At 39.7% G+C, this 26,024-nt stretch overlaps 1 protein-coding gene across 1 annotated transcript in view; it reads right to left on the bottom strand.

The window, feature by feature from the left end:
- ZNF407 (zinc finger protein 407) overlaps positions 1-26,024 on the bottom strand; it is a 334,428-nt gene that overhangs the window by 191,954 nt on the left and 116,450 nt on the right. The window contains exon 4 of the mRNA XM_081875068.1: positions 14,642-14,716. Coding sequence (XP_081731194.1) covers positions 14,642-14,716 — 75 coding nt within the window. The remainder of the gene's footprint in view (positions 1-14,641; positions 14,717-26,024) is intronic.

Below are 26,024 nucleotides of genomic sequence, written 5' to 3'. Positions count from 1 at the left end.
AATAACTACCTGACATTCAGAAGACATCTTAAGGCAGCCCTGTTCAGGGAAGTTTTTAATCTGTGATATTTTAGTGTATTTTTGGTTTTTATGGAAGCCGCCCAGAGTGGCTGGAGAAACCCAGCCAGATGGGCGGGGTACAAATAAATTATTATTATTATTATTATTATTATTATTATTATTATTATTATTATTACAGAACTAGCAAGGACATTATGGGCATCTGGTGCCCCATGTGCATTGCTCTGTATGAATGGTAAGCACAGAAATCTACCACTGGTACCATTGGCACATTTCCCAAATGTTAATCTAATGTAATGACAACTCTTAGAGGGATAGTACTACTGATGCACATTGCTGAGCAAATGCATTGATGCACTTTCTACTAGTTTTGGCTTACTCTGGTTCTTCGCCACTGAGCAATAATATTCAAGTAAAAATGTTCAGAAGACATTGCATTGCCCGTGAAGAGATCTCCGTCAGCTAATACAGAATGCAGCAGCTTAGGCTTGACTAGAACACAGAGAAGACACCATGTTACTCCAGTCTTAATGTGCTGGCTGCCAGTTTACTCCTGGTTTCACTTGAGGTGGTGGCTCTTACCTTTAAAGCCCTGAATGTCCTGGATCCTGCACACTTCCAGGATGGGGAAACTGTGGCCTCCCAGAAGTTACAGGACTACTCCCAACATCCCTGACTGAAGATGGGAATTGCAGAAAATCTTCTAGTGGGGCACAGGCTTTCCCTCCTCTGCAGTATAGGTTCCTCTGGGCTCACTGGGGTTATCTGAGGAGGTTCACTCTGCAGAAATCCCTCAGTAGTAGGATCTAAGAAATATGAATGTTGGGGAGCTCACACTACGGAATTTCCTACACTCAAGAGTTCAGTTTGACACCACTCATCTTAAGTTTCCGAGATCAGTTGAAAACGTTTCCAGTTTTTAAGGCATCTGTAACGCGCTGTGGGTTAAACCACAGAGCCTAGAACTTGCCAATCAGAAGGTCGGTGGTTCAAATCCCCGCGACGGGGTGAGCTCCCATTGCTCGGTCCCTGCTCCTGCCAACCTAGCAGTTCAAAAGCACATCAAAGTGCAAGTAGATAAATAAATACCACTCTGGCGGGAAGGTAAATGGAGTTTCCGTGCACTGCTCTGGTTCGCCAGAAGCGGCTTTGTCATGCTAGCCACATGACCCGGAAGCTGTACGCCGGCTCCCTCAGCCAATAAAGCAAGATGAGCACCGCAACCCCAGAGTCGGTCACGACTGGACCTAATGGTCAGGGGTCCCTTTACCCTTTACCTTTTAAGTGCTTGCCAGTTAAGATTGTTTTAAGGATTATTCTGTTTTGTGTTTCATGGTATTCACTTGTAATGGTTTTGAACCTTGCTAAATCTATCAGTCAGTCAATGACTGTCTGTGTGATATCCGAGGATTCTGTACCTCACATGCAAGTGATGGCAGCACACCACACAATATCTCTACTGAAACTTTAGCATTGAAAGGAAATGCTGGATAACAACTTGAGGATAAAAATGTCCAGAAACCCATGCTTGTTATGCTCCATATTCTACCAAAAAATAAATAAATGGCAATGATGTTTATGGTTTGTGAGCAGAAAATGCAAAGGGCCTACAGCTCTTCTGCTCAACATGCTGCACACCGTGACCACGCCTAAACAGTATTTCACAGGTACTAAAAGACCAGCTGATCTAAAGAAAGATGCAAAGGTTCTGCTTTACACGTGTTTGAAAACATCACCATTTAATTTTCCCTGAATAGCCTAAAACTAAGTGTAAAACAAAATTCTACGTGCCTTTTCCTGTTCCTCCTGTCACTTTGAGGACATTACGTTTAGGGGAAATGAGCATGTAAATGAACTGACTTTTCTAACAATTATTCTACCACTGAGGTCCAGCACTGAGGGCCTTCTGGCGGTTCCCTCGCTATGAGAAGCCAAGTTACAGGGAACTAGGCAGAGGACCTTCTCGGTAGTGGCACCTGCCCTGTGGAACACCCTCCCACCAGATGTCAAAGAGAACAACAACTACCAGACTTTTAGAAGGCATCTGAAGGCAGCCTGTTTAGGGAAGCTTTTAATATTTGATGGATTACTGTATTTTAATATTTTGTTGGAAGCTGCCCAGAGTTTCTGGGGAAACCCAGCCAGATGGGCGGGGTAAAAATTATAAATAATAAATAATAAATTATTATTATTATTATTATTATTATTATTATTATTATTATTAACTTTCCTTCGTATTCTTGGAAACTTTTACAGGTAAATATCTTTATAATACTCATTTTAGAGGTACCTCAGAAGTTATATAGTAAAGTCAAATCATTCCTGTTATTCTCTGATCTAATGCTTTAATATTTTGTTTGTGCTTAGCATTGCTAAATTCAAGGTGAAGCTTGACAGAAGAGTTATCCTTATCATATTATTAAAATTGTGCAGTACAGCTGGGAAGTGCAAGGGAAAAGGCACTGATAATTGCATGACAAGGTACAAAGCTATACACAGAGCATATTTTACCCGGAGCTAAACCTATAGCACACCTTGTTCAATCTCTGCAATACATGCTTTATTCTAGATTTCCGCAATCTGCTCTAAAGTCTACAAAGTACTCCTATACATTTCCTCAAAAATATATGGAAAATATTTCATCTCTAGACTGTCAAAAGATTATGGTGCTGTTTCTTTTACAACATACTCAATAAATGTGTTGTGTTATATAAACACTGATCAAAGCAAAGAGTCATGAGAGCATTCATGACACCAAGCATTCTAAATCCATAAATGTCAAAAAGTACCTTGCTATAAATCCCTTTCCATAATGTACTATATACAGTAATACAAAGAAGGGTAGGGGAGAAAAGGAGGAGGCTGAAAAGGTTCTAACATCTATGCAACAATCTCCCTTTCCAAAGGCATGTTCAAGGTGCACCTAACAAGTATCAAATCTCTTCCAAACGATACCCTAGACTAGAGCATCCTTCGACCAACCAGGTGCCTTCCAAATGTTGGACTACAACTCCCATTATCTTTCGCCAGCTTAGCTTGATAATGATGGAAGTTATCATCCAGCAACATCTGAAGGGTGTTGGAAAATGATACATTTATCATCACTGCTTGATGAGCTAGGATAACCGTTCTTATTTTGTTTCACAAACACACACACAAATCTAACAATACAATTTGTCGCATCGCCTTCAAGAACTGACATGGTGCCTTTCAGAACTAAACTGTAACTAAAAAAAGTGAGGTGTATACTTACAAATTTTATTATATATTCACGTGGCCAAAATCCAGAACAAAGTTCTTGCTTGACTAATAACCATTCACTAATGTAAGGAAGTCTTTTGAAGGAGCAGAAATATTCATTTCCACTTTTTCTGCTCCTAATCCAACAAATTCAGGGTGTTGTCCATTGTTTAGCATTTTATTCCCACAACAACCCTTGAAGGATGGTTAGGGTGAGAGATAGTGACTGGTCCAAGGTAACTCAATGAGGTTCATAGCTGAGTACAGAGTTGAAGAGGGATGTCCCCAGTCCTGGTCTGGGATTCTAACTGCTGTGCATCACTGCCTCTAGAACTGGAGACTTACTCAATTCACTTATAAAAAAGAAAGAAAGAAAGAAACTAAAGATTTTAAACTAGGACTGCAACATTTAAGGCAATTAATCATTTATATTAATCAATTATAGTAACACATTTTGATAAACTAAAAATATGCCTCTGATTAATGGGTTCAATTTGGGGGGGGGGAGTTTTAAATAAAAGTACCTATAATAACCGTATGAGTGTGTACAAGAGAAATACTTGTTCTAAGATTATTCTTTCTACATGCATGTATTACCTTAAAACACAGAAAGTATACTTTTTTTGTTTAGAGGCATTTTTTTTTCTTACTTACAAATGTATGCATACATTTCACTGCATGAGTAAATTAATGAAAAAGTGCATTAATTCACCCGAGTACCCTAAATTAACAAATGATATGGAAGAACAGAATGTTCAGAGGTTTTTCCACACGAAAATCATGATAAAATCTTTCAGATCTGCTGGATATGATTTGAAACCTAGAGGGCTAGCTAGTCATCTCATGTATATCCCATGGTGTGCACACTGTTTAATTTCCTGAGGGAAGCATTTGGTGGATAGACTGGCAGCTTTTCTTCCCCTTTTTATTATCATCCTATGAGATATCTACAACTACAATTTACCAGGAAGGGTAGTGACTGTTGTAGCTCACCTATAATGGCATCTCTACCTCGGAGACTTTGGGCATGCTGCTGGCCAATGGCAACATATCAACCAATGTGTGCAGGCGTACAGGTTCTGTGTAAATAAATGTACTCTAAATGACATCACAGTATTTGGGCACACCGCGCACAGGAAATAGCCAAGTTTATCCCACACGACAAGTTTGCAGGAATTAAGCATGTAATGATATTTACATCCAAAGAACTGTTCTCCCATAATCTCACTATTACTGTTGCAGACAGCCAAGGCCATATGTTTATCACCAGTGAATCTAAATGCACGAGGTTGACAAGGAGACTTTTCTAAAAGGGGAGAGAATATGATGAGTGTGGGGACAACAGCCAGTCCTAGAGTTCTCTTCCTAAGAAACATAACCACATAGAGACACTCTAAGGCAGACAAGCCATTCACACAAGGGTGTGGTCATGGCATGCTTTATAATGAAAATGGCAGTGGATATGTAAATAAAATAGCTGGTTTATGCCAAATTCCTTCTTCATGTGGTCCTATAGTGAAGTGCATGACGCAGAACTCTTCAGTAAGTCTTCTTCGTTCATTGAAATAAACACATGAATTAGTCAAGTCCATTAGCTCTGCTGCCCCTAATCACCATTCTTTTCACCCTTGTGAAGCTAGGAGCATCCTGCTGTCAGGGACTGGCTGGACACTGAGGAATGGTGGCTGGATTCTGATGGGTGAGCACTGGGAGAAGGTGGGTTGGAGACGGACTTGTAAGAATGGATCAGTGATCTGGGGCAGCCTGTAACAGCCAGGAGATGAAAGTCAGAGACAGGAGAAGATGTAGGATTGGAGAGGTAAGAACAGATTCAGCAGGAGGGGGAGATAGGTCAGGCTGGGGTAGAGTCAAGGACTCCACACCTCCTCCTCATCCTGTCCCCACCTCTCCTGCACCACTGTCTCCCAGGACCAGAAGAGAATTGAAGAGGGAGAGGCAGAAACACATTATACCTACAGACGCAGTCTTTGCCTGCTTTTGCACAGCTCTGGTTGTGGAGATACATAAACCGAGGTTGGGGAAAGGTCTCTTTGTTGCGGCAACTGCCTCATCTTTTTTTTTTAATAATATTTATTAAAGTTTTTTAAACAATAAACAAAAAACATACATAATAACATAGTCTTTTCAAATTTCCACATTTCATTCTCCTCTTTGGACTTCCTCACATCTCTTGTTCCTGCATTCTGAACTCACAAATTTTGCTAGCAAATTATTTACTTGTTTCCATTCATATCCAGTTCATATCATATAATTATCCAATATTAAATCTCAAATTTTAGAATTTAAATCACACTTTTGAGATCTTAATTTGAAATATTGTTTATCCAAAATTTGTCTTTTCTTTCAATTACATTCAAATTTATATCCCTTATTACTAATTTGTTGGAGCCGTGTTATTACAAATCTTACATCTTTCTTAGCATTCATACAATTTACAATGTTTTTGTAGATAATCCTTAAATTTCTTCCAGTCCTCCTCCACCAGTTCCTCTCCCCGGTCTCGGATTCTGCCAGTCATCTCAGCCAGTTCCATATAATCCATCAGTTGCATCTGCCATTCTTCCAGCGTGGGCAAATCTTGAGTTTTCCAGCATTTAGCAATGAGTATCCTTGCTGCTGTTGTAGCATACATAAAAAAAGTTCGATCCTTCTTTTGCACACTCTGGCCGACAATGCCTAAAAGAAAGGCCTCTGGTTTCTTAGGGAAGGTATACTTAAATACCTTTTTCAGCTCATTGTATATCATTTCCCAGAAAGCCTTCACTCTAGGGCAAGTCTACCAGAGGTGAAAGAATGTTCCTTCAGCTTCTTTACACTTCCAACATTTATTGTCAGACAGGTGGTATATCTTTGCGAGCTTGACTGGAGTCATGTACCACCTATATATCATTTTCATAATGTTTTCTTTCAAGGCATTACATGCCGTGAACTTCATACCGGTGGTCCATAACTTTTCCCAGTCAGCAAACATAATGTTGTACCCTATGTCCTGTGCCCATTTTATCATAGCTGATTTGACCGTTTCATCCTGTGTATTCCATTTTAGCAGCAAGTTATACATTCTCAAAAGTGTCTTAGAGCTGGGTTCTAACAATTCTGTTTCTAACTTTGATTTTTCCACCTGGAATCCTAATTTTTTATCTGACTTAAAGGCTTCTTTAATCTGAGCATAATGTAGCCAATCTCGCACTTTCCCCTTTAGTTTCTCCATACTCTGCAACCTCCAATTGTCTCCATCTTTTTCTATTATTTCCCAATATTTCGGCCATTTGGCCTCCATATTGAGTCTTTTCGGGGCCTTAGCCTCCATTGGTGATAACCACCTTGGGGTCTTGTTTTCCAATAAGTCCTTGTATTTTGACCAGACATTGAACACTGCTTTTCTGACAACATGATTCTTAAAAGCCTTGTGTATTTTAACCTTGTCATACCACAGATATGCATGCCAACCAAAAGCATTGTTAAATCCTTCCAAATCTAAAACATCAGTGTTTTCAAGAAGCAGCCAATCTTTCAACCAGCAGAAAGCTGCTGATTCATAGTAGAGCTTTAAGTCTGGCAGGGCAAAGCCCCCTCTTTCTTTAGCATCAGTTAGTATCTTAAACTTAATTCTGGGCTTTTTGCCCTGCCAGACAAATTTTGAGATATCTCTTTGCCACCTCCCAAAACACTCCATTTTATCCACAATCTGCAAGGTTTGGAACAAAAACAACATTTTTGGCAATACATTCATCTTAATAGCAGCAATGCGTCCTGACAAGGAAAGTTTCAGTCTTGACCAAACATCTAGATCCCTTTTAATTTCAGACCAACATTTTTCATAGTTATCTTTAAATAAATTCATGTTCTTCGCTGTTATGTTTACCCCTAGGTATTTTACTTTTTTAACCACATTTAATTCTGTCTCTTTCTGAAACCTTTCTGATTCTGAAGAGGTCATATTTTTTTCCAAAACCTTGGTTTTTTGCTTGTTAAGTTTAAATCCCGCCACCCGACCAAACTCATAAATCAATTGCAGTACCCTTTTGGTGCTGGGCTCTGGCTCCTGTAAGGTCAATACTAGGTCATCTGCAAATGCTTTAAGTTTATATTGTTTCGCTCCGACCTGAATACCCTCCACCAACCGGTCTCCTCTGATCATATTTAAGAGCACTTCCAGGACCGATATAAATAACAAAGGGGAGATAGGACAACCTTGTCGTGTTCCTTTTTCAATATTAAACTCTTCCGTCACCACATTGTTCACTATCAGTTTTGCCTTCTGCTCCGAATAAATTGCCTCTATCCCATTCTCAAACCCCCGCCCCACCCCCATTCCTTCCAAGTTTTTCTTCATAAACTTCCAAGAAATATTATCAAAGGCTTTCTCCGCATCTATAAATATCAAAACTGCTTTTGTGTTGATATTTGTCTGCAAGAGTTCCAAGATATCAATGATGTTTCTTGTGTTTGCAAACAAATGTCTACCTGGGAGAAAGCCTGCTTGGTCCTTATGGATCACTTCATTTAAGACTTTTTTAAATCTGCTTGCTAAAATGTCTGCAAATATTTTGTAATCCACATTCAGGAGGGAGATGGGGCGGTAATTCTTGAGTTGTGTCTTTTCGGTTTCTAGTTTAGGTATCAATGTGATGAAGGCCTCTTTCCACGACTCTGGTGCCTTCTTCCCTTCCATAATTTCATTGCAAACCTCCATTAGTGGGTGCATCAAATAGTCTTTCAATGTCTTATAATACTTGGAGGTGAGACCATCTGGTCCTGGAGATTTGCCCAATTGCATGTTCTGAATTGCGGCAACTGCCTCATCGGGTACACACTCAAGAGTAGCTGAGAGACGTACGAATGAGGGACATGTCCTTTCCTAACTTGTAAGTGTACCTTTGATAATAATGAGTTAATTTCTCACTCTAAACATTCCTTGCCTGACAGCACCATGACATTCTAGGATCTTGGAAAAGCAGCTTTTCTGAAATGCACAAGTTCGTCCTCCATTTCATGGAGGGTGACAGCAATGGCAATGGGCAAGTTATTACACTTGTACCCAAAGGCCCCCTTCACATGTTTTCTTTCAGAGGAAGAACACCTGAAGAGGGTTTGCAAGTAAAAAAGTACACTCCGGTTATCTGTATGAATCTGCCATTATATTTGGTAGATGCAAAACTCCAGCAGAACTAGGAACAGAAGTTGCAAAAATAATCTCTTGCTCTCCATAGTAAATTCACATTATGTAACTACATAAAAATGCTCAGTGCTCATGCTCCTTTTTTGCTAATCATTGAGCACACCCTTCTACACAACAGCTCTTCAAGTAACTATTACTCCAGTCAATGACATACACAAGTAGTTTCCAGGAATATTACTGACAGTGAGCTACCAAATGTCTAATGCCCTTGAACACAGAGGATAATGTGCCAGTTTTGAGATACATCCAAGCTGACAATAAATCAGTATCACAGTTGCAACAATCTGAAGCAAAATACCTTGGAGGACTTGTTTTCTCTGCGAAAAAAAGTTACATTTTTTATGACAAATCAAACTGGGTAGTGATCAACATGTTCTTCGAAGCATCATGTATTTGTTAAACTGCACAGGCAATGTTATTATTTTAATTACACCAATGCTGAAATTTTTGGTTTTGACCATTATGCAAGTAGAGACTATGGAATCTGTCCATCAGGGCAGGGTGACTTGGAATAAAGGAAGATATTATGAACCCCTGCTCGACAGCATCACCAAGAGTCTCTGTGATTTTTCACCCCTGCAGTGATCTCTGAATAGACAGTTATCTGAGGCTTTGCTTCTGAATAAGCACAAAGGACAGGAACTCTTCTTCACAATACTGCATTCAGTTAGAATTGCCTGGCTTGTTTTTTGGCATGTTAAGTGCAAAGCTGTTAAGGAGATAGAACTGACTTCTAAGTCAGGCTTCTTTCTCCAGTGGACAAATAATACTCCATTTTATGAAGCAGGCAAACTTTTATTGGTCTCAGATGACCACAATACGTAAATTTACTCGCTTTGTTGTGCCGGAAACAATGGACTAGGAGTCCAAACATGCTCTCAATCTCCTCCCATCCTCTCTCAAAACCTCTTTTCTGAATATGCTCTGAAACCCAGGACTTTGCGCAAGCCAATAACATGTTACTAGCTAAGTTAGATTACCTTTATTACTTTTGTTTCAAAGTCAGTGTGCATTACTGTTGCTTTTTCTTTCCCCCTAACCATTAATCTTTAAAATGCTTTCCACATGTAAAATTGTACCAGATGCAGCCAGTGCAGTGGGGCAACACTGCAGAGCTTCTCTTCTGACACCCATTGCGGCTGCCGCTTATCTGGATGGTGTGGGGCAGGAGTGAAGTAAGAGCTGCACATGCACACCAGTGAAGCTCCTGACTGTGTGCTTACACAGCCCAGACCACACCATGCCCATGAGTCTGCCCTACCAGTGACGCCAGCTCTACCAGTGACGCCAGTCTTGGGAAGCCAACTCTACCACGCATCTCCATTGCAACTGACAACACTCCTGGACTGTATGGCAGCTAAAGCTACTCCTTGGATGATAAGGTAATTTTATAAGGATTTGTTAAGTTCTCTGTTCATGGGGCTATGGGAACATATATCCAAAATTTCTCCCTTTATTATTTCCCCCTGGAGCTGGGCCGAAGGGACTTGTGCTGGTTGTCTAGGAGTCACAGTCCTCTAGCAGTTGAACACTCTAGAGTAGGGCATGAGGTTCATTTTATCTGGTGGCAACCTATTGTAATTCTTCCCTTCCCCTCTTTTTTTTTGGGGGGGGGGTGCGGAGAATCTTATACAGACATGGGAGTCTGCCTGTAAGGAATTGTCTCCCCCAATCACATAAGGTAACACAAGTATGTCTGGGAAACAGGCATGCAAAATCTTGTACAAATCAAATTGCTAGTGAGCTATACATAGAACTGAGAGTATGTTCTGAATAAGATGTTCTGGGTAAAATATTGTACTGTACATTGTGATTTGTTCCCCCACATATGACCCCTTTGTTTTAGATATCTGTATGCTTGATCATGCAAGCTGCTTTATGCAGAACATTAATTTGAGTGTTATGTGTCTGCGCATATATATATATATATATATATATATATATATATATATATATATCCTTATGAACTTATTTCAATATTCTGTTTTTGATGATAGCCAGAACGACAACATTTTTTGGTCCATCAAACTCTGCTGTACAATTACATGAATTTACTTTTAATAAATTACCATCTTTGCATATATCAGTCAAACCACAAAGGCTAAATACTTGCAAACAAAATGCATTATTAATTTAATTGTCACAGCCTATTTAGCTAACTTCCATTAGTATTTGCTATAATACACAATGTATAAAAGAACAGAATCAAATTCAAACCATAAAGAAGCAGCTGATTTAATGGGCCTAGATAATGGGTTTGGGGTTTTGTTTTTTGCAGAACTGTAGCCAAAAAAACTAGTGTTCTAACAGGGCAAGAAGAAATGGGAAGCTTTGCTCAAGATTACACAGGTATGGGAATGCTATACTATGAAGCTGGATAGATCAAACAACATTCCGCTATATAATGTACCTGAATGTTCGCAATGTTAAAAAAAAAATCCAGATTTTTTAAGTCTATGCATTTTCCTGTAAGGCAGTCAAGTACAATATCTTCTGAGTGCCTTCTTTGAAAAACACCTTCCCTCAACAAAGGCTGAGAAGAAGCTCTTAAGAAAATGTTTTCTCTGTGTATTTGTTGTGTGTGGGAAGGGGAGGACACAAAAAACTGTTAGGTGGCTTCTGTATGTATTTTTTTGCAGGTAGGGGCTTGTGAAGCATGGAGTGTGTTTGTGTTTGGGGTGCTTGGGGATTTGGGGGCCCCAAGATACATTCCTTTCAAACTGGAGAGTGGGGAAAGCTCCATTTTAAAATGGAGGAATGAAGTGGGGAAAATATGTTTTGCGTTGCAAACAAGTACTTGGGGAGAAAGGCTTTATTTATGGCTGCAGAGAAAAGGGGAGAGGAAAGATTTGGGGGGGGGGATGTCTCCCTATTTGGAATTTTCAACTTTTTTTTTTTACTGTCTCCAGGGCTGCTTTGTAACTTGTCCGGGTTGCTCTCTTCTCACTAGCTTTCAAAAAAAAAAAAAAGTAGGGGCAAGTTCCATTTTATCAGGGTTTGCTTTAAAATACATTTTATCCTTTGAGGGTCGCAACACAATCCTAGCCTCTATTCAGAAGTAAGTCCAGCTGAAAGCGATGGCATCTTCTCCAAGATAAATAGGATTAGAACTGCAACCCTAGTTGTGAAGTCATGGTTCAGATCACTTCTCAGCCATGAATTTTAGCCACACCACTTTCTGCCTTAGCATTCTACTTCCACATTGCAGGGCTGTTGTGATGCTTACATTATTATGTATTAATATTTTTATTATTAGGTGAAACATTTTACACAAAATTAATAATGTATAAAAGAAATAATCATAAAAATGCCAGTCTCTTGCTTCTGTGTTTACAGGTCTGGGTTTATGTGAAGGCCTTCAGTGTTTGTGTGAAAACACAGTGTGTGTGTGTGATACTGAAGTGTGTGAGGGTTTGTGGAGTGTGTGTGCACACAAAGGGTGTCTGAAAGAGATTGTGCTTGCACTGACCAGATCCTGTTCACCAGAGAGCTGCTTGGCTGAATACGGAGCTGAAATTTAATCAGCCATATCCAAATCTCTTAAATGGAAGGCTTTTAAAAAATGCTTAGTCTGGTTCAACCTCTTGATTAAGTGTTTCTTCAAGCCAATCAAAAACTTCCAGAAAGGACAATTGGAAAAAAGGTGAGCATTTCAACAATCCACGTACTGCTCAACTCTAAGCCATCACCAGCAAGGGACTGCTAGTGGGAAATTAAATTGTGGCTGAAGGCCTGCCAGAACTATTCAGTTTTACAGAATATTAAGGGGAAATGCCACATTTTCCATGAAAAGAATTGCCAACAGGAAAAACTTCACTTCTGTAAACATGTCTGGATCTGCTTTGTGTGTTCTTTTAAACAAATAAAAAATAAAAGCACATATCTGTCATATCCATCACTAGTTCAGGTAAGGTTTAAGTGCAAAATGTTGGTGTCCTCATCTTGTCTATTTGCTTCTAAGGCCACATGGGTTTAAAATTTGGACGAAGAAGAACATCATCATCATGCTATTTTACTGCAAGCTAGTACTTACTGATCTAGTCAAAACGCTTTGAAGTAGTATGGGAGACAGAGAGAAACAGGATCACCCAGAAGGACTTCAGAAAAACAGAAAATAGCAGCCTAACTCCATACCACTAGAGATTAAAACACTCCTTTATTTTATTTTTTTATCTGAGATGACACCTCAAAATCATACCTCCTAGGCTCAGATAGTATATCTGAATACCTACAGTGTGATTCTTTATGGTACACATAGTCACAAGGGTGACATAAGTGACTTCTATATAGTATTTATGATAATTATACAGTAACTGCACCTCAGTAGAAATATATATTTCTAGAGCGCTGGAAATGAAATAAAACATGAGAAGAAAGTGCTGCAGAATCCAATTCTGCTTCCAGAACAGCCATCCTTTATAAAGCAAACTCCTCTAGCTCTAACAGGGTACATCTGTTGTTTCATGCAAGCAGTGAGTTCCCCAATCTCACGTTGTACTTAGCTCAAGATCTTTCTGATATAAAATTATGAATAGTGGCTAGGGAAAAGTTTTTCACCCTCTCGCATAATACTAGAACTCTCGTTGGAATGGCGGAAGATTCAGCTGATATAAAAGGGACTAGAAGATAACTAATGACACACTGACTATTTTTAAAGTATCCAGAGATCAACTTGGAAATCAAAAAATAATCCACTCTGAGGAAACTGGGATAGTAAAAAACTGACTAATCCAGTGGCACTTTGAGGGTATCAATAGCTTTATCTGTAATGTCAGCCTTATTAATCGTGTTTGCTTGACTCCCCATCAAAAAGATAAAGCAAAGAGGGATCTTTTTTGTGAATCAACAGCTTGTTACAAGAAGACAAAAAGACAAAAATGGCTAAATCTTTTAACTGAAAGAGATAAACAGCTTCAGATATTAGTATATCTCTCAATAAAAAGTGAACATCAAAATTCCCTGATAACAAATACTCAAGGCAGTCAACGTTAACTGTAATGATGAATTTAGTAGGGAGAAAGTCCCACAATGTTATTAGATTCGAAAACCCTAACTAAAGAAACCCAAAGGTTTCACACTTCACCCCACAAGTTTTCATAAACTTTGTTCATTGCCCATGGTTAGTTACAGAATTAGCTAGAAGTCGATGACCACCATGGTAGGGAGAATTTCAAGCAATTTGTTCCTTCCTTTCTCTGTGTAGCAAAGCCATCCCATAAGCAACAACTGGGATTAAAATGGTCAAAGACTTGTGCCTCCACCAATTAGTTGTTGGTGCAAAAGATACCAAGTAAAGTGCCAATGTGGGAATACGAGGAAAACACCTGCTGAAAACTTCCCTGTTCTGCCAGGTCTATGCAGGCAGTTAAGAGTACACCCCCCACAACGGTCTGCTGATGTATTCATTTATTTGCTTTTAACTTGTTTTTACTGTCTGGTGTTATGTTTTTATATTTTTGGAAACATCTGCGATAGATTTTTATGATACAGCAGTATATAAATATTTTTATAAAAAAATAAAAGGCTGAGCCTGATGGGAGAGGTGTTCCAAGGGGGCAGCAGGTTGGCAAAGGTGGCTCCAGACCTTGAAATCTTAAATAGGAGCAAATGTTGATTGATTTGGTTATATCAAACTATTAAATGCGTAATTAATGCATTTAATAGTTTATTATTATTAACTTTATTTAAAGAATTCTGGCAGTGTGAGGGGATTTGACTAGATGATCTATAAAAACCCCTCCACCTTCTAATGAAAGTATTCAGTCCTATTAACAATGAACCATCTGTTAAACACCTATAACTTTTTGTGGTGTTGTCAAGTGGCTATGTTATACTGTCCATAACACAGAGATGGGAAGCATCTTAATCGTATTCTGCCTTTTCATCTCAAGCCATGTTTTGCCATATAGTAATAATATATCACACCTGGAATGATGGAAGAGCAAGAGAGAGGCTTATCTTATTCTTCCCCCCCGACAAACACACACACACTGGGCCATAGCAGCTATTTGGACAAGTGAGTATCAGGTCAAAATTATGTCTATGTACCATTACCACCTCTGCTTTTGCATGCACACAGAAGCAAACAAGGATGCAGCTCTGTGTAACATTTCCAGAACAGCTTTTAACCTATAGCTTGATTTGTATATCAACAGAGCCGTAAAATAGTTACTTTACCTCTCTTTCGGTGTGCCAACTCCGTGTTTTCCAAGTAAGTGAGTATTTAGGTGCTTCTTCATTACAAACGCCACCCTGAAAAACAAAATTAGTTTTTTGTTATCTTTCCAGCTTAGAGAACTTATTTCCCCATAATATCATGCATTCGCAATATTACATACTCTGGAAATTTTGCAGGGCTACAGCCTAACAGCACAGTACAGGGGACGTACCAAAAGACAATGCAAAAATCCTGAATACACAAACGCAGTTTTATTTCTTTATACAAAATAAATACACGCACTGCCCAAGGATGAGATTTTTGTTTTTCCCTCAGGCTCTTGCTATGTAAGAAATATTAAGAACATGGTTAGTTCTCTGTGTCAGCACTGCAACCACATGTGCTCAGTTCACCAAAGGATATATCAGAGTAGTATTAGTAACAATTTCATTTGTTTTGCTAGAAGCCATAACAAAGGTAAAGGCATTCAGAGTTGAGCCACAAATTTGGCTCTTACAGCCAATGCAAACAGAGCACACAATGTAACATAATTTTCCTTAATCAAAAGCAAAAAAGCACACAAACTCACTTGATGTAAGAAAAAAATCCCTGTGGCTAAATTCAGACATATATTTTTCACATGGATCTTTATATAGGAGATAGTGGTTAATGTAGTGAACACTGTATTCTATAACAGTTTTACAAAACACACTGAAAGGCTGTTCCAAGAGTAATTTCTGATAGTGGCCAACCAGAAAGCTAGAGGGCATTAACATGGAGTCTTAATTCTTTAAAAGCAAATCTGTATGGAACCAAAGTAATTAACTTCAAATAGTTAGCTTTCTCCTGGTTCATCTTAATACATGGGTACAACCTAGACAATGGACCATTAACATATCAGTCAAATAAGCTCTCTAACACAAACAAAAACCGTATCCACAATTTACATGTTGACTGGATCGTAATCAACTCACTATCACATTCTCCAGCAAGTGTATCTTTTGCAATAACATGCTTTTGAGAATTGAAGGGTGAGCCATGAAATATACAAACCAGACGTGAAGAAGGCAGAACAAGGATTCCATCACGGAAATTTAAAAGCCGAACTTGTATTCTAGCCAGGATAGAAGGCCAAACCATTTATGCATGGGCATTGCAGCAGGAATGCTAACAAGTAGGACCAAAACTTTATTCAGAAATAAATTTTGAACATTCTCCAACTCTTGGACTGATGATTGGCAGAGACCTTAAAGTTCTACAATATATAATATTGGGGGTGGGGGTGGGAAGAGAGAACAACCTTAGGCAATAAAATGTTAAGGGCTGGAGCAATAACTTGTCTCCCTTTGTATAGAAAGAGCTTTAGGATCGCTCATACAATATGACTTGCATTAATGAGAATAGCATCCTAGTGAATTAGGAATTAGCAGTGAAATGGACCCCTGAATAACAAAAAATTTTGTCATATAGGGTTGTTCGAAATTGCCCAGTTAAATGTGAGAGATCTCTTACCCAAATACAACTACTTTAGTTTTAGCAAAATTAATGTGAAACTGTTCCTTCTCACAAACGTTAGCCAGCAGGTCCACCTGATTTAACAAACCACCCATGGTAACAAAATATAACCATAAAACCTGCACAAAGGAGGATACTGAGTTTTCCATTTCCTATGGCCATGGGGGCACACATCCAGTTTCCCAAGCAATTTAGCCAAACTTAAAACATAAAAGCTGGAAACACACCTCAGTCTGACTCCCTTCATAGCTGAGATTGGGTCTGTTAAAAGACCATTCCTTCCTACTCTTGTTTTGACAGTAGGATCTTGATACAGATACCAAAGGCATGCAAATTGCCCCACAGGTAGTTTCTATCTCTCTCGAATCAAAAGCATGTGCTGGCTGGGTTCGTCAGATGGTGCTGAGCTGCTCTCAGCATAAGTATCATACCAAGCCATGATGGGAGGTCTTTGCACACCTTCACATCACTATCCAGCCTGCCCACCACTAGGTCAAGAAATGGAAGCTTCCTTGTTCAAGTATGGGACTGATCATTGGATAAAGAATGCACAAAAGGCCCCCTTTTCTCCAAAGGTCTGGCACACCGAGTGGGGTGGGGTGCGGAATAGAGCTCCGTAATTCCTTCTGGGGAAGCTTACACCCATTGGCACACCCATAACACTGTGAAAAAGCACGTTCTAAGTCCTTCTTGGGTTTTTGTTTTGTTCTGAATCCTACAGATATTTGGCAACAAGCTTGCTAGGAATAAAAAGGCAAGAAAGCACAACCCATATTTACAGATAACTTGGAACCAAGACATATGCATTGTGGAAGGATAAGAATCCAAAGAGCAGAGGTGGATTGGGATGGTGGCTTGTGCTGCTTAGTTCTCCTATAACTGGTTAATTGTGGGCAGCTCTACACATTTTCTGCACTGATGCTTCCTGGAGCAAATACAGAAAGCTTAGCTGCCATGCACACAAACACCCATGAACACACCACTGAAACCTTGGCCTAACCCAGGCATAGACAAACTCAGCCCTCGAGATGTTTTAGGACTACAACTCCCATCATCCCTAGCTAACAGGACCAGCGGTCAGGGATGATGGGAGTTGTAGTCCCAAAACATATGAAGGGCCGAGTTTGCCTATGCCTGGCCTAACCAATATGTGCATCTGGACCCAACTGTGTCCATCTCAAGTGTTGCTGACTGCTACCCAGAATTAAGAGAAAAATGAAGGATACTAGTGAACACAAAATAAACTCCTCCCATGTGGCTAATGAGAGATGTGTCATTTCAATTTCAAAGAAATCTTCTTGGTTTAACTGTTGTTTTCTTTGAAATGTAAAACTGCAGTTGGAAGATTTTGCTTCGAAATGCTACCACTGTTGGGTCCCAGGGGGATAGCAGAGAGAGAGAATAATATGTAATATTTGATCACTCCTTGACTACAGGCATTGAACAGGAATTTGGCACTAATGGTGCCAGAATATTTAAAAACAAAAAGAACATAATACCTAGCATTATGTTGTATGTTAAAAAATGGGCTTTCATTTAATTTTGCTAACAACTAACTGTAACATATAGGTGATTATTCAATATACTTTCACTGTTAATGCCTTTACATCAATTTAATTATGTCATGTGATCACTTCAAGAATATAGATATCAGAGAGGCTTCGAACTAAAACGGCATCTTTGATAACCAAAAAGAGAGAGAGAGAGAGAGAAAGAGAAAGAAATTACTGCTCTTACTTTCAGTGTGAAAAGGGCTTGCAAACATTTTTGTTAATTATGTATTACAGCTGTCCTTCATAAAGTTAATTACTAATAGCTGAAAGGCACTGGAAGCCTATTTGCATATGTACATGAAAGGCATGACATATGCAAAAATATGATTTTAATTAGCATTCCATGATATGATGGGCTACAAATCAAGCTGGCATATTATAAGATTTTTAACATTAAATGCTGAATTCATTTGGACATGCTTCCACTAATGGACAGTGCAAGAACTGTAAAATACTGTAGGATTATGGCATATATGAGCCACAAAAGCCAAGAAACAGTATATTTTCTGTTACATATATGGTAATGTCTCATCTCCACGTCTGATCTACTTTGGGCATATTCGCATTATTACAGAAAATCTCTATTTTGTGCAGCCTTCAGGGTGTAAGAATATAACTCTGTATGTTTAAAATGATAGCGACTTCATTATTTTTTATAAAAAGAAACACATTAAAATACAATTGATTCTTCCTTTTTCATATTTGAGTGATATATATATGGACAACGCAGCATCTCAAATTCAGAATAATCTATTGCAGTATCATCATGGTGACTATGCAAGTGTCACAAAAATTATTGTATATACGGAAAATGATAGTACTGACATAAAATCCGCAGTCCTAATAAGAGTACAAGGCATTCCAAATTTAATGCCATTGCTTTTGGCCAGAAAGCAGAACCATCTCAATATACACATTTGAAATTAGCAATAGTCTTGTTTTTGTAAATCAGAAACCTCCCTCCTAGTTGATTATCAGAAAGAAAAATAAAATTAAGGTACAAATATACAAGGAGTCCATCAACAAAAAGGCCAATAAGCCAGAGCTTATGTATGTACTTAACATTATATCAAATGCAATACCTAATTAAAAATATCTAGAAAGATTCACTACTCCCTCCCCCCTGGAAAAAGCCAACAGTTAAGCATAAACATGCCTTTACAGTTCAAGGCAGGAGAAATACCTTTATTTGAGGATGAAATAGACACTTCAAGCTGACTTTGATACTGGAAGTTCTCCCTTCCCCATAATATTCCTTGTATAACACAGATCTCCTCTTGAAAGTTGGATGTTTGTCAACAGGATAACATTTTCATTTCTTCCTATAGCATTAGTAAAATGTTGGAAGGAAAGATGGGAAACCACCACCAAATATTATCCTGCTACTGCACAAACGTTATTGTTTTGCAGATGCAATTCTTTAAAAGGCCTGACAAAAGACCAGGACGGCCCTGTCATTAGGCAGAGTGAAGTGGCTGCTTCAGGCAGCTGATTTTGGGTGTCATGAAAGGGCAGCAAATTGTTAATTATTCAGTTTATGGTTCCAGTATTTTTACTGCCACAAAGGGTGAGAGATGCTTGTGGGACCGTCTGCCTCAGGTGCTTAAATAACTTGGCTGGCCTTGAATACTGTGCACCTTGACTTGCGGGAGAGGGGGCACCATTTGCTGCTCCACCTCAGGCAGCACCATGGCTTGGGCTGGCCCTTCAAATGACTCCTTCACATGCAGTCCTGTGCTGGGAATTAGAGGCATTTGGAAGAAGCTCCTGAGTTCCCTTATCATTAGCACTAGGCACAGTCGTCATAATCTGCTAAAGGGAAGTTTCAAGCATAACTGGCATGAAAAAAAGATATCCGATGTATAGTGGTACCTCGGGTTAAGTACTTAATTCGTTCCGGAGGTCTGTTCTTAACCTGAAACTGTTCTTAACCTGAAGCACCACTTTAGCTAATGGGGCCTCTCGCTGCCGCCGCACCGCCGAAACAAAATTTCTGTTCTCATCCTGAAGCAAAGTTCTTAACCTGAAGCACTATTTCTGGGTTAGAAGAGTCTATGTAACCTGAAGCGTATGTAACCTGAGGTACCACTGTAGTATTGCACAGCACCAACAGAAAAGATGGCCAGGGTGTGATGCCTTGAACAGGCAGGATGATGGGGAGGAAGAAGAGGAACCTGACGAGGAGCGTAGATGGGACTGGGGCACACTGGGGCAAACTGGAGATGGGGATGGAAGTACTCACAGGATGTCAGAGGATTGTGAGGGGAAGGGGGTCAATGCAAAGGATCAGAGGGGCCCCTGTCTCTACGAACATGGTGGCACAGAGAGCAGCAGGAGAGGTGCCCTAGGAGGCTGAGGCAGGTAAGGACTCACAACCCAACTCCCTAGCTGGCCAGGTGAGGCTCGCTAGCTCTGGGAGGAGGGGTGTGATTCCTCAGCTGGAGTAGGCTTGGCAAAGGTGAGGGTCACATGCCTTATCAACCCCTGATGCTACAATCAGCATGGAAGGTATAAAAAGGAGGCAGAGCTGAGGTGCTGGATCTGCTCAACTACCCATGTGGATGGACCTTGACTTGGCTGCTCCATGGCCTCTACAGGACAGTGCTTCGGGTTTGTGTCTGGACTGCAGTTTCCTGGGCTTTGGACTTTGCATATATGGTTTCCTGACTATTGAACTTGGAAGTGGACATACTGACTTGCCACCAGGTAGGTCAGGGGTTCAAGACATGGTGGTGTTTGTAGTGTAAAATCAGACAATTGCCAGAAATTGTCGCCACTGCAAATGAATGAATAAAGACAACCAAAGATGCATTGTTTACATATAGTATTTTACATCCAAGAGGTTTTCCTCCACCTCCTATGCCATCACCTTCAGCACAGTAAGTGCAGGTTGGTATATAAGAGACAATTGTACTAAATCTGTTCAGCAACATTAAAAAATAAAGTAGTTTTCCATATAGCCATAAACCAGCAGCACATTCCTTAAATACCAAGAAATAAAACAAAATATCCATAGCCAGCTCCTACAAACTTAAACTCTACAAACAAAGGTTACCCAAGTAAACGATATTGGTCACATTCTATTTACAAAATCCATTGTTGAGTTAGAGAGACGTTTGGCCCTCTTTCTTTGGATTACGCAGCTGCTGGAGTAGAAGAAACAGATCAGGAAATCTCTCTATCTTTGTTTGGCTTTTTCTCTTTAAAACAAACACACACAAAGAAAAATGACCTAGAAACCTGACCTGCTGACATAATCACTTTAAACAGGAAAAGTAATCAATGGTGTACCTCCGTCATACCACTTATTAATATGTATATAAAAACAGTGCCTCTCTAGACATTGCAAGTGGCATTTAGCTCTGTTCATCTACTCTCATTTTCTTACTCAGTACTCACACCTTGGGCCAGTAGGAACAGAGGAACCCCCTGGAGTGAATTTATCTGAAGGCTCCCTGAACAAAAAGAGGGGCCTGAGTCTGAATCCTAATCCTAATTTATCTGAAGAGCACTTAATGAACACATGGAAGTTTGCCATGAAGCTCATATGCTTAGCTGGCCGTCAACAGATGGAATCCAAATAGGTAATACAGACTAATGTCTACCTTTCCATAACAAGTATAAATAATATCAAGCATATGAAGCTAGTAGATTTGAAGAATGGCAGCCCAAATTTTAGTTGGGGGTGGGGTAGTGTGATATTTTAACATGTCTTCAACACAATTCCAAATTATGTCCTTTTAATAAGTTCTGCTGGATTTAATGATGCATCTATTTACAAATGGGGAGCATGTTTGTAAATTGTCACTAGACTTCTCAGGTTCTGAAGCATAGCAGCAGGTATGGTGTCCTTTTTTCCCTTCCTCCATTAAATAAAATCTTTAAGACTGAGAGAACAAACATCACCTATAGAGGGGAAATTGAGCAGGTATGATTCCTAAAAGCAGGCATTTCACTGGCACACCATAACTTTCATCAGCAACTTTCATCCCACTGGCGACAAACAATATGAGTGTCTATAAAACACTAATACATTTGAAAAGGAACAGTGCTGACTTGCTTTTAGTGATAGAAACCAAGCTCTGTTAACCAGGAAATGTCCATACTGTATGAACAATTCTATGCAAATACTATGCAAGTAAAAAATTTACTGTATATTCCAAAACACTGAAGCTCAGAAGTATACACCTTGGTACCAGCTACTCCATGGAGAATTCTAAGTGATCAATCTGTATTACATATTTTGAACTGACTAGCAACAGAACTTGCTGATGAAACTTGTCTGACCTCTGAAATCATCCTCAAAACAAGGGCTAGTTAGCAACATTGGTTTACAAACCACATTCTCCTTATAGTACTGCCAACATTGGAATTTTGTTTTAGAATAACTTGAATAAGTTAACCCTTAGCAAGACTATTTGTAAAGCTAGAAAAGGGATATTTTTAATGGATTAAATTTTTCCTCTACTACTTCAAAACATTTTAGGGAGAGGTGTAGTTCTAATCCAGAATAGCAACTAAACCTATCAATCCATTTAGCAAAAATACTTTTATCTTCTCATTCTTTGCACCCATGAACAAAAGCACAAAGCAAGCCTTTTAATTGATACACATTATGATACGTATTAATATGTGGAGTGGTGATGAGAATTCACATGAGTAGCTTTGACAAGGAATCCAAAAGTGATTACCAAACATAAATGAAGCCCATAATGTTTTAGAAGCAGCATAGGTTATCATTAAAAGCAAACTGATCTAGAAATAAGGACCACTGAGTTTAACAGCAATGACTTAACAATGGAAATACATCCACTGTATAGAATTTAACTCTCAGAAGCAGAATTTGATGTTTTTTATAATAAAAAAAAACTGCATGCCTCCTCACGGAAAGAGCATTCCATAACTGTGTTATTTAATCAGCTTTGACTTCCCCCTGCTTTTAAATAAAGATAGTTGGTAGCAAGTTGAGGTTCACATGAAGGTGTGAATGATATGGCAGAAGGCAACATTTTGGAATGTAGAAACATTGGAGGGAACCTTTCTGTACCTTCCATGCACTGTGTAGACTTATGTGGAGTATCTGTCAGTGCCCCAGACTCCCATTTCAGCAAAATGATGGACAACAGGTTTGTTGATGTGCTGTTCAATGACCTGCATCAATCTTCAGAATAATTTACTGTCTATATCGGACAGATCATTATGGATGAGTTGCTCACTATCAATCAATCAGCTCTGCTCTTCCTGCATATTCCTATATCTATCATTCAAAAAAGGGAGAACTGTCTCTCAAGATGCTTCCATTGCTGTGTCTGTGACATCAATATGTGCTGTTCAAGATGTAAGAGAATTATTAGACCTGCATGATCAAATGGAAAGGATGGTCCAGACTGCTTCTTTTTTCTATTCTGGCAGAAGATAATGTCCTGGTCTCCGGATAGTCAAACGTAGAAACTGAAGTAGTTTCATATAAATCCATTAAAATAAGGAAACAAACTCTGTGTGAACTCTTACAAGACAAGTCTGATAGGGAAGTTTTTTGGAGGAAGCCTTCTCTATAGTGGGGTCAAGGCTTTTGAAATCACTGCAATGAGAAATCAGATGGACTCCTCCTGTTATACCACACTATACTATAACAATTAGAGCAGGGGTCGGCAAGGTTTATCTCGCCTGGGCCAGTTCACTCCAGTGGAGATCCCTCCATGGGCCGGACAGCACCCGCGCCTGCAATTTTCGGCATCTGCACAGACGCATTTTCTACCATCTGCGCATGCATGATTTCTGGCGCCGCGGAAGCGAGTCCCATGCAGTGCTGCACTGGTTTAGAACGGCGCACGGGGATTCACAGAGCGGGCAGCTCGAGGGCCAGTTAAATGACCCCCATGGGCTGCTTGTGCCCCATGGGCGTTAGGTTGCCGACCCCTGAATTAGAGGTTTCCGGTGCCAAGTGGCACCAACTATTTGTGTGCCAATGTTCAGGGAGCTGAAGTACTAAGTTGCACTAGTATGCAATATAACTATGTAATTACGTTTCTAATTATCTGTTTTTACTGCCATCCAAACATCTGTACACCATCACCTTTAACAAGTGTTTGGTAATCTAACAGCTGCAAAAAGTACTTTAAAAATCCCTGTGCTTTTTGCATCTGTGCTATCACCTCTCAGCTCTCCACAATCTAGACTTTGTTTTTCATAAGTTGTGAAATGCAACCTTAGGCTTAGATTTTACAGAGAGCCTTGCTTCAAAAACAGATTAACATCAACTTCCAATAGTATGACAGTACCTGAGAGCATGGCTCTTCTTTGGCAATGCCAAATAAGGGTGTTTTAGCGCTTACAGAATGAATTGTGTTTACAGCCCACTAAACAGTGGCACTACAAATTTCATAGCCAAGATACATATAGGAAAACTTTCTACAATTACTCCATAGTATATCCGTTGTGATAAAATCAACCCCTATCCAATCTATCAGGCACCACCCTTTCTTTTCATTCTTGTCTTCTGTACCCTCTTAGCAGTAAGTGTCATCACTTAGACATCCGCAAAACCACTAAGAGGGGTTTGTTAAAATTTCCAACGTACCAAAATCACATTTCTAACTGGGAGGGCTTCTCACAATAGTACAACTAGAATAAGGAGTGAGAGGTCAGTATAAAGGCTTGTTTCCCAGCACCCGGGCTCAGTATCAAAAAGGCATGATTTGTGCATCTTCAACCACACACTTCATAAGCCATTAACTAGCCTGGGATGAGTATAGTTGGCTTACATTCTGAGTGTATCACACATGGAAACATGGGCTTTTTCATGTATGAGCTGTGATCTACAGTCCACAGTGAATGACAGAATTATTAAAAATATTGTTATTAATTACCCACCCGCCATCCAGGGCAAGTAAAAACATTTTAAATGCATGGGGGAATATTGTGTTTTCTAAAGAAATTCAGTAACCCTGGGATCCCAACTTTGCCTGGAAGCTGATCAAATAAACTTCCCTACCTGCTTTGATCTGCCTTGTTTTAATTCTTGCCAGGAGGCACATACACATATCTCTTAATTTTGGACTACAAGGTCCATGATCTTTGTGGGATAGACAAGTGTTTTCACAAGGGTATTTGTAGCATTGTTTTGCCACAATGGAAATTATTACAGTGGCAAAGCAAAAGGAGTCAGAAGGCATGGAATAGCAGTCTCACATGCAAACACTGAAACGCAAATGGTTGAAATGTCCTTATACAACGATCAAATGAAAAAAGTATGAAAAGAAGAAAGATATCATCGTGGTGTGCAACATAAAGGAAATATATTCTACATTTGAAGAGCCAAGCCTCTGTTGTGGTTGGCAATCAGCATTATTTCTTATCTGACAGAGAGATAAGCAGATATCTGCCTCTGCCACCAAGCTATCAGATGGGTTTAAGAGATGTTTAAGGTTATCTACTGCTCTTTGATCAGATGTTGTTCACTTATTTGTATTCTTTCTGGTTTAATGCTATGTAATTGCCTTTGTTTACTCCTGACACTTTCGTCATTTGGCTGCTGGTGATTGACGTGCCCCCACATAGTGAATTCAAGCGTGCCTTGCCAAATGACAGAACATGAATGCTTTCCCAGGTGTGGTTACCAATCTGTCCATAGGCAAGTGCACTGAAAAGAAAGCATTTCCTTGTCCATGGTGATTCTCTAATATTCACCCAGAATATTACTGAATCCAGTCCAGGACAAGGACTAAATGAGTTCTGCACCATCATAATTGGGCCTGACTATCCCTACATTGGGGATGTGGGTGGCGCTGTGGGTTAAACCACAGAGCCTAGGACTTGCTGATCAGAAGGTTGGCGGTTCGAATCCCCGCGACGGGGTGAGCTCCCGTTGCTTGGTCCCTGCTCCTGCCAACCTACACTGATGTTGGGAAGCCATACCACAATCCTATAGGAAACCCACCTCCTCTGCTCAGTGAAACTGAAATGATAATGTTTCAGCTTGCGCCGACAACTGCAGCAGTGAGGAGGAACAATATTAGATGCCACAGACTGCTTGCTCATCAGCAAATACATAGCAAAACTGATGAGGAAGAAGAGGAAAGGGAGCAGCTGGCAATAATGGTGGTGAGGAGATGGATCTTGCTAAGGGAGTGGAACCCATGGCAGGTGCCTTGCCCAAGGGTCCTCAGAAACCTGGATACAGCATTGTCATAAAGCACCAAAACGTCAACTTACAGAAGCACTCCTGCAACACATTGAAGCCATACCCTTGGAACATTCAGAAATAAAACCATACAAATAGGGCCCGCAACAAATCCGGCAACTCATTCCTCCCTTCTAAAAGAAATATCCCTGC

This window comes from Podarcis erhardii, assembly GCF_964252035.2.
Source record: "Podarcis erhardii genome assembly, chromosome: 8".
Lineage (NCBI taxonomy): Eukaryota > Metazoa > Chordata > Lepidosauria > Squamata > Lacertidae > Podarcis > Podarcis erhardii.
This window is presented reverse-complemented; position numbering and strand designations above follow the sequence as displayed.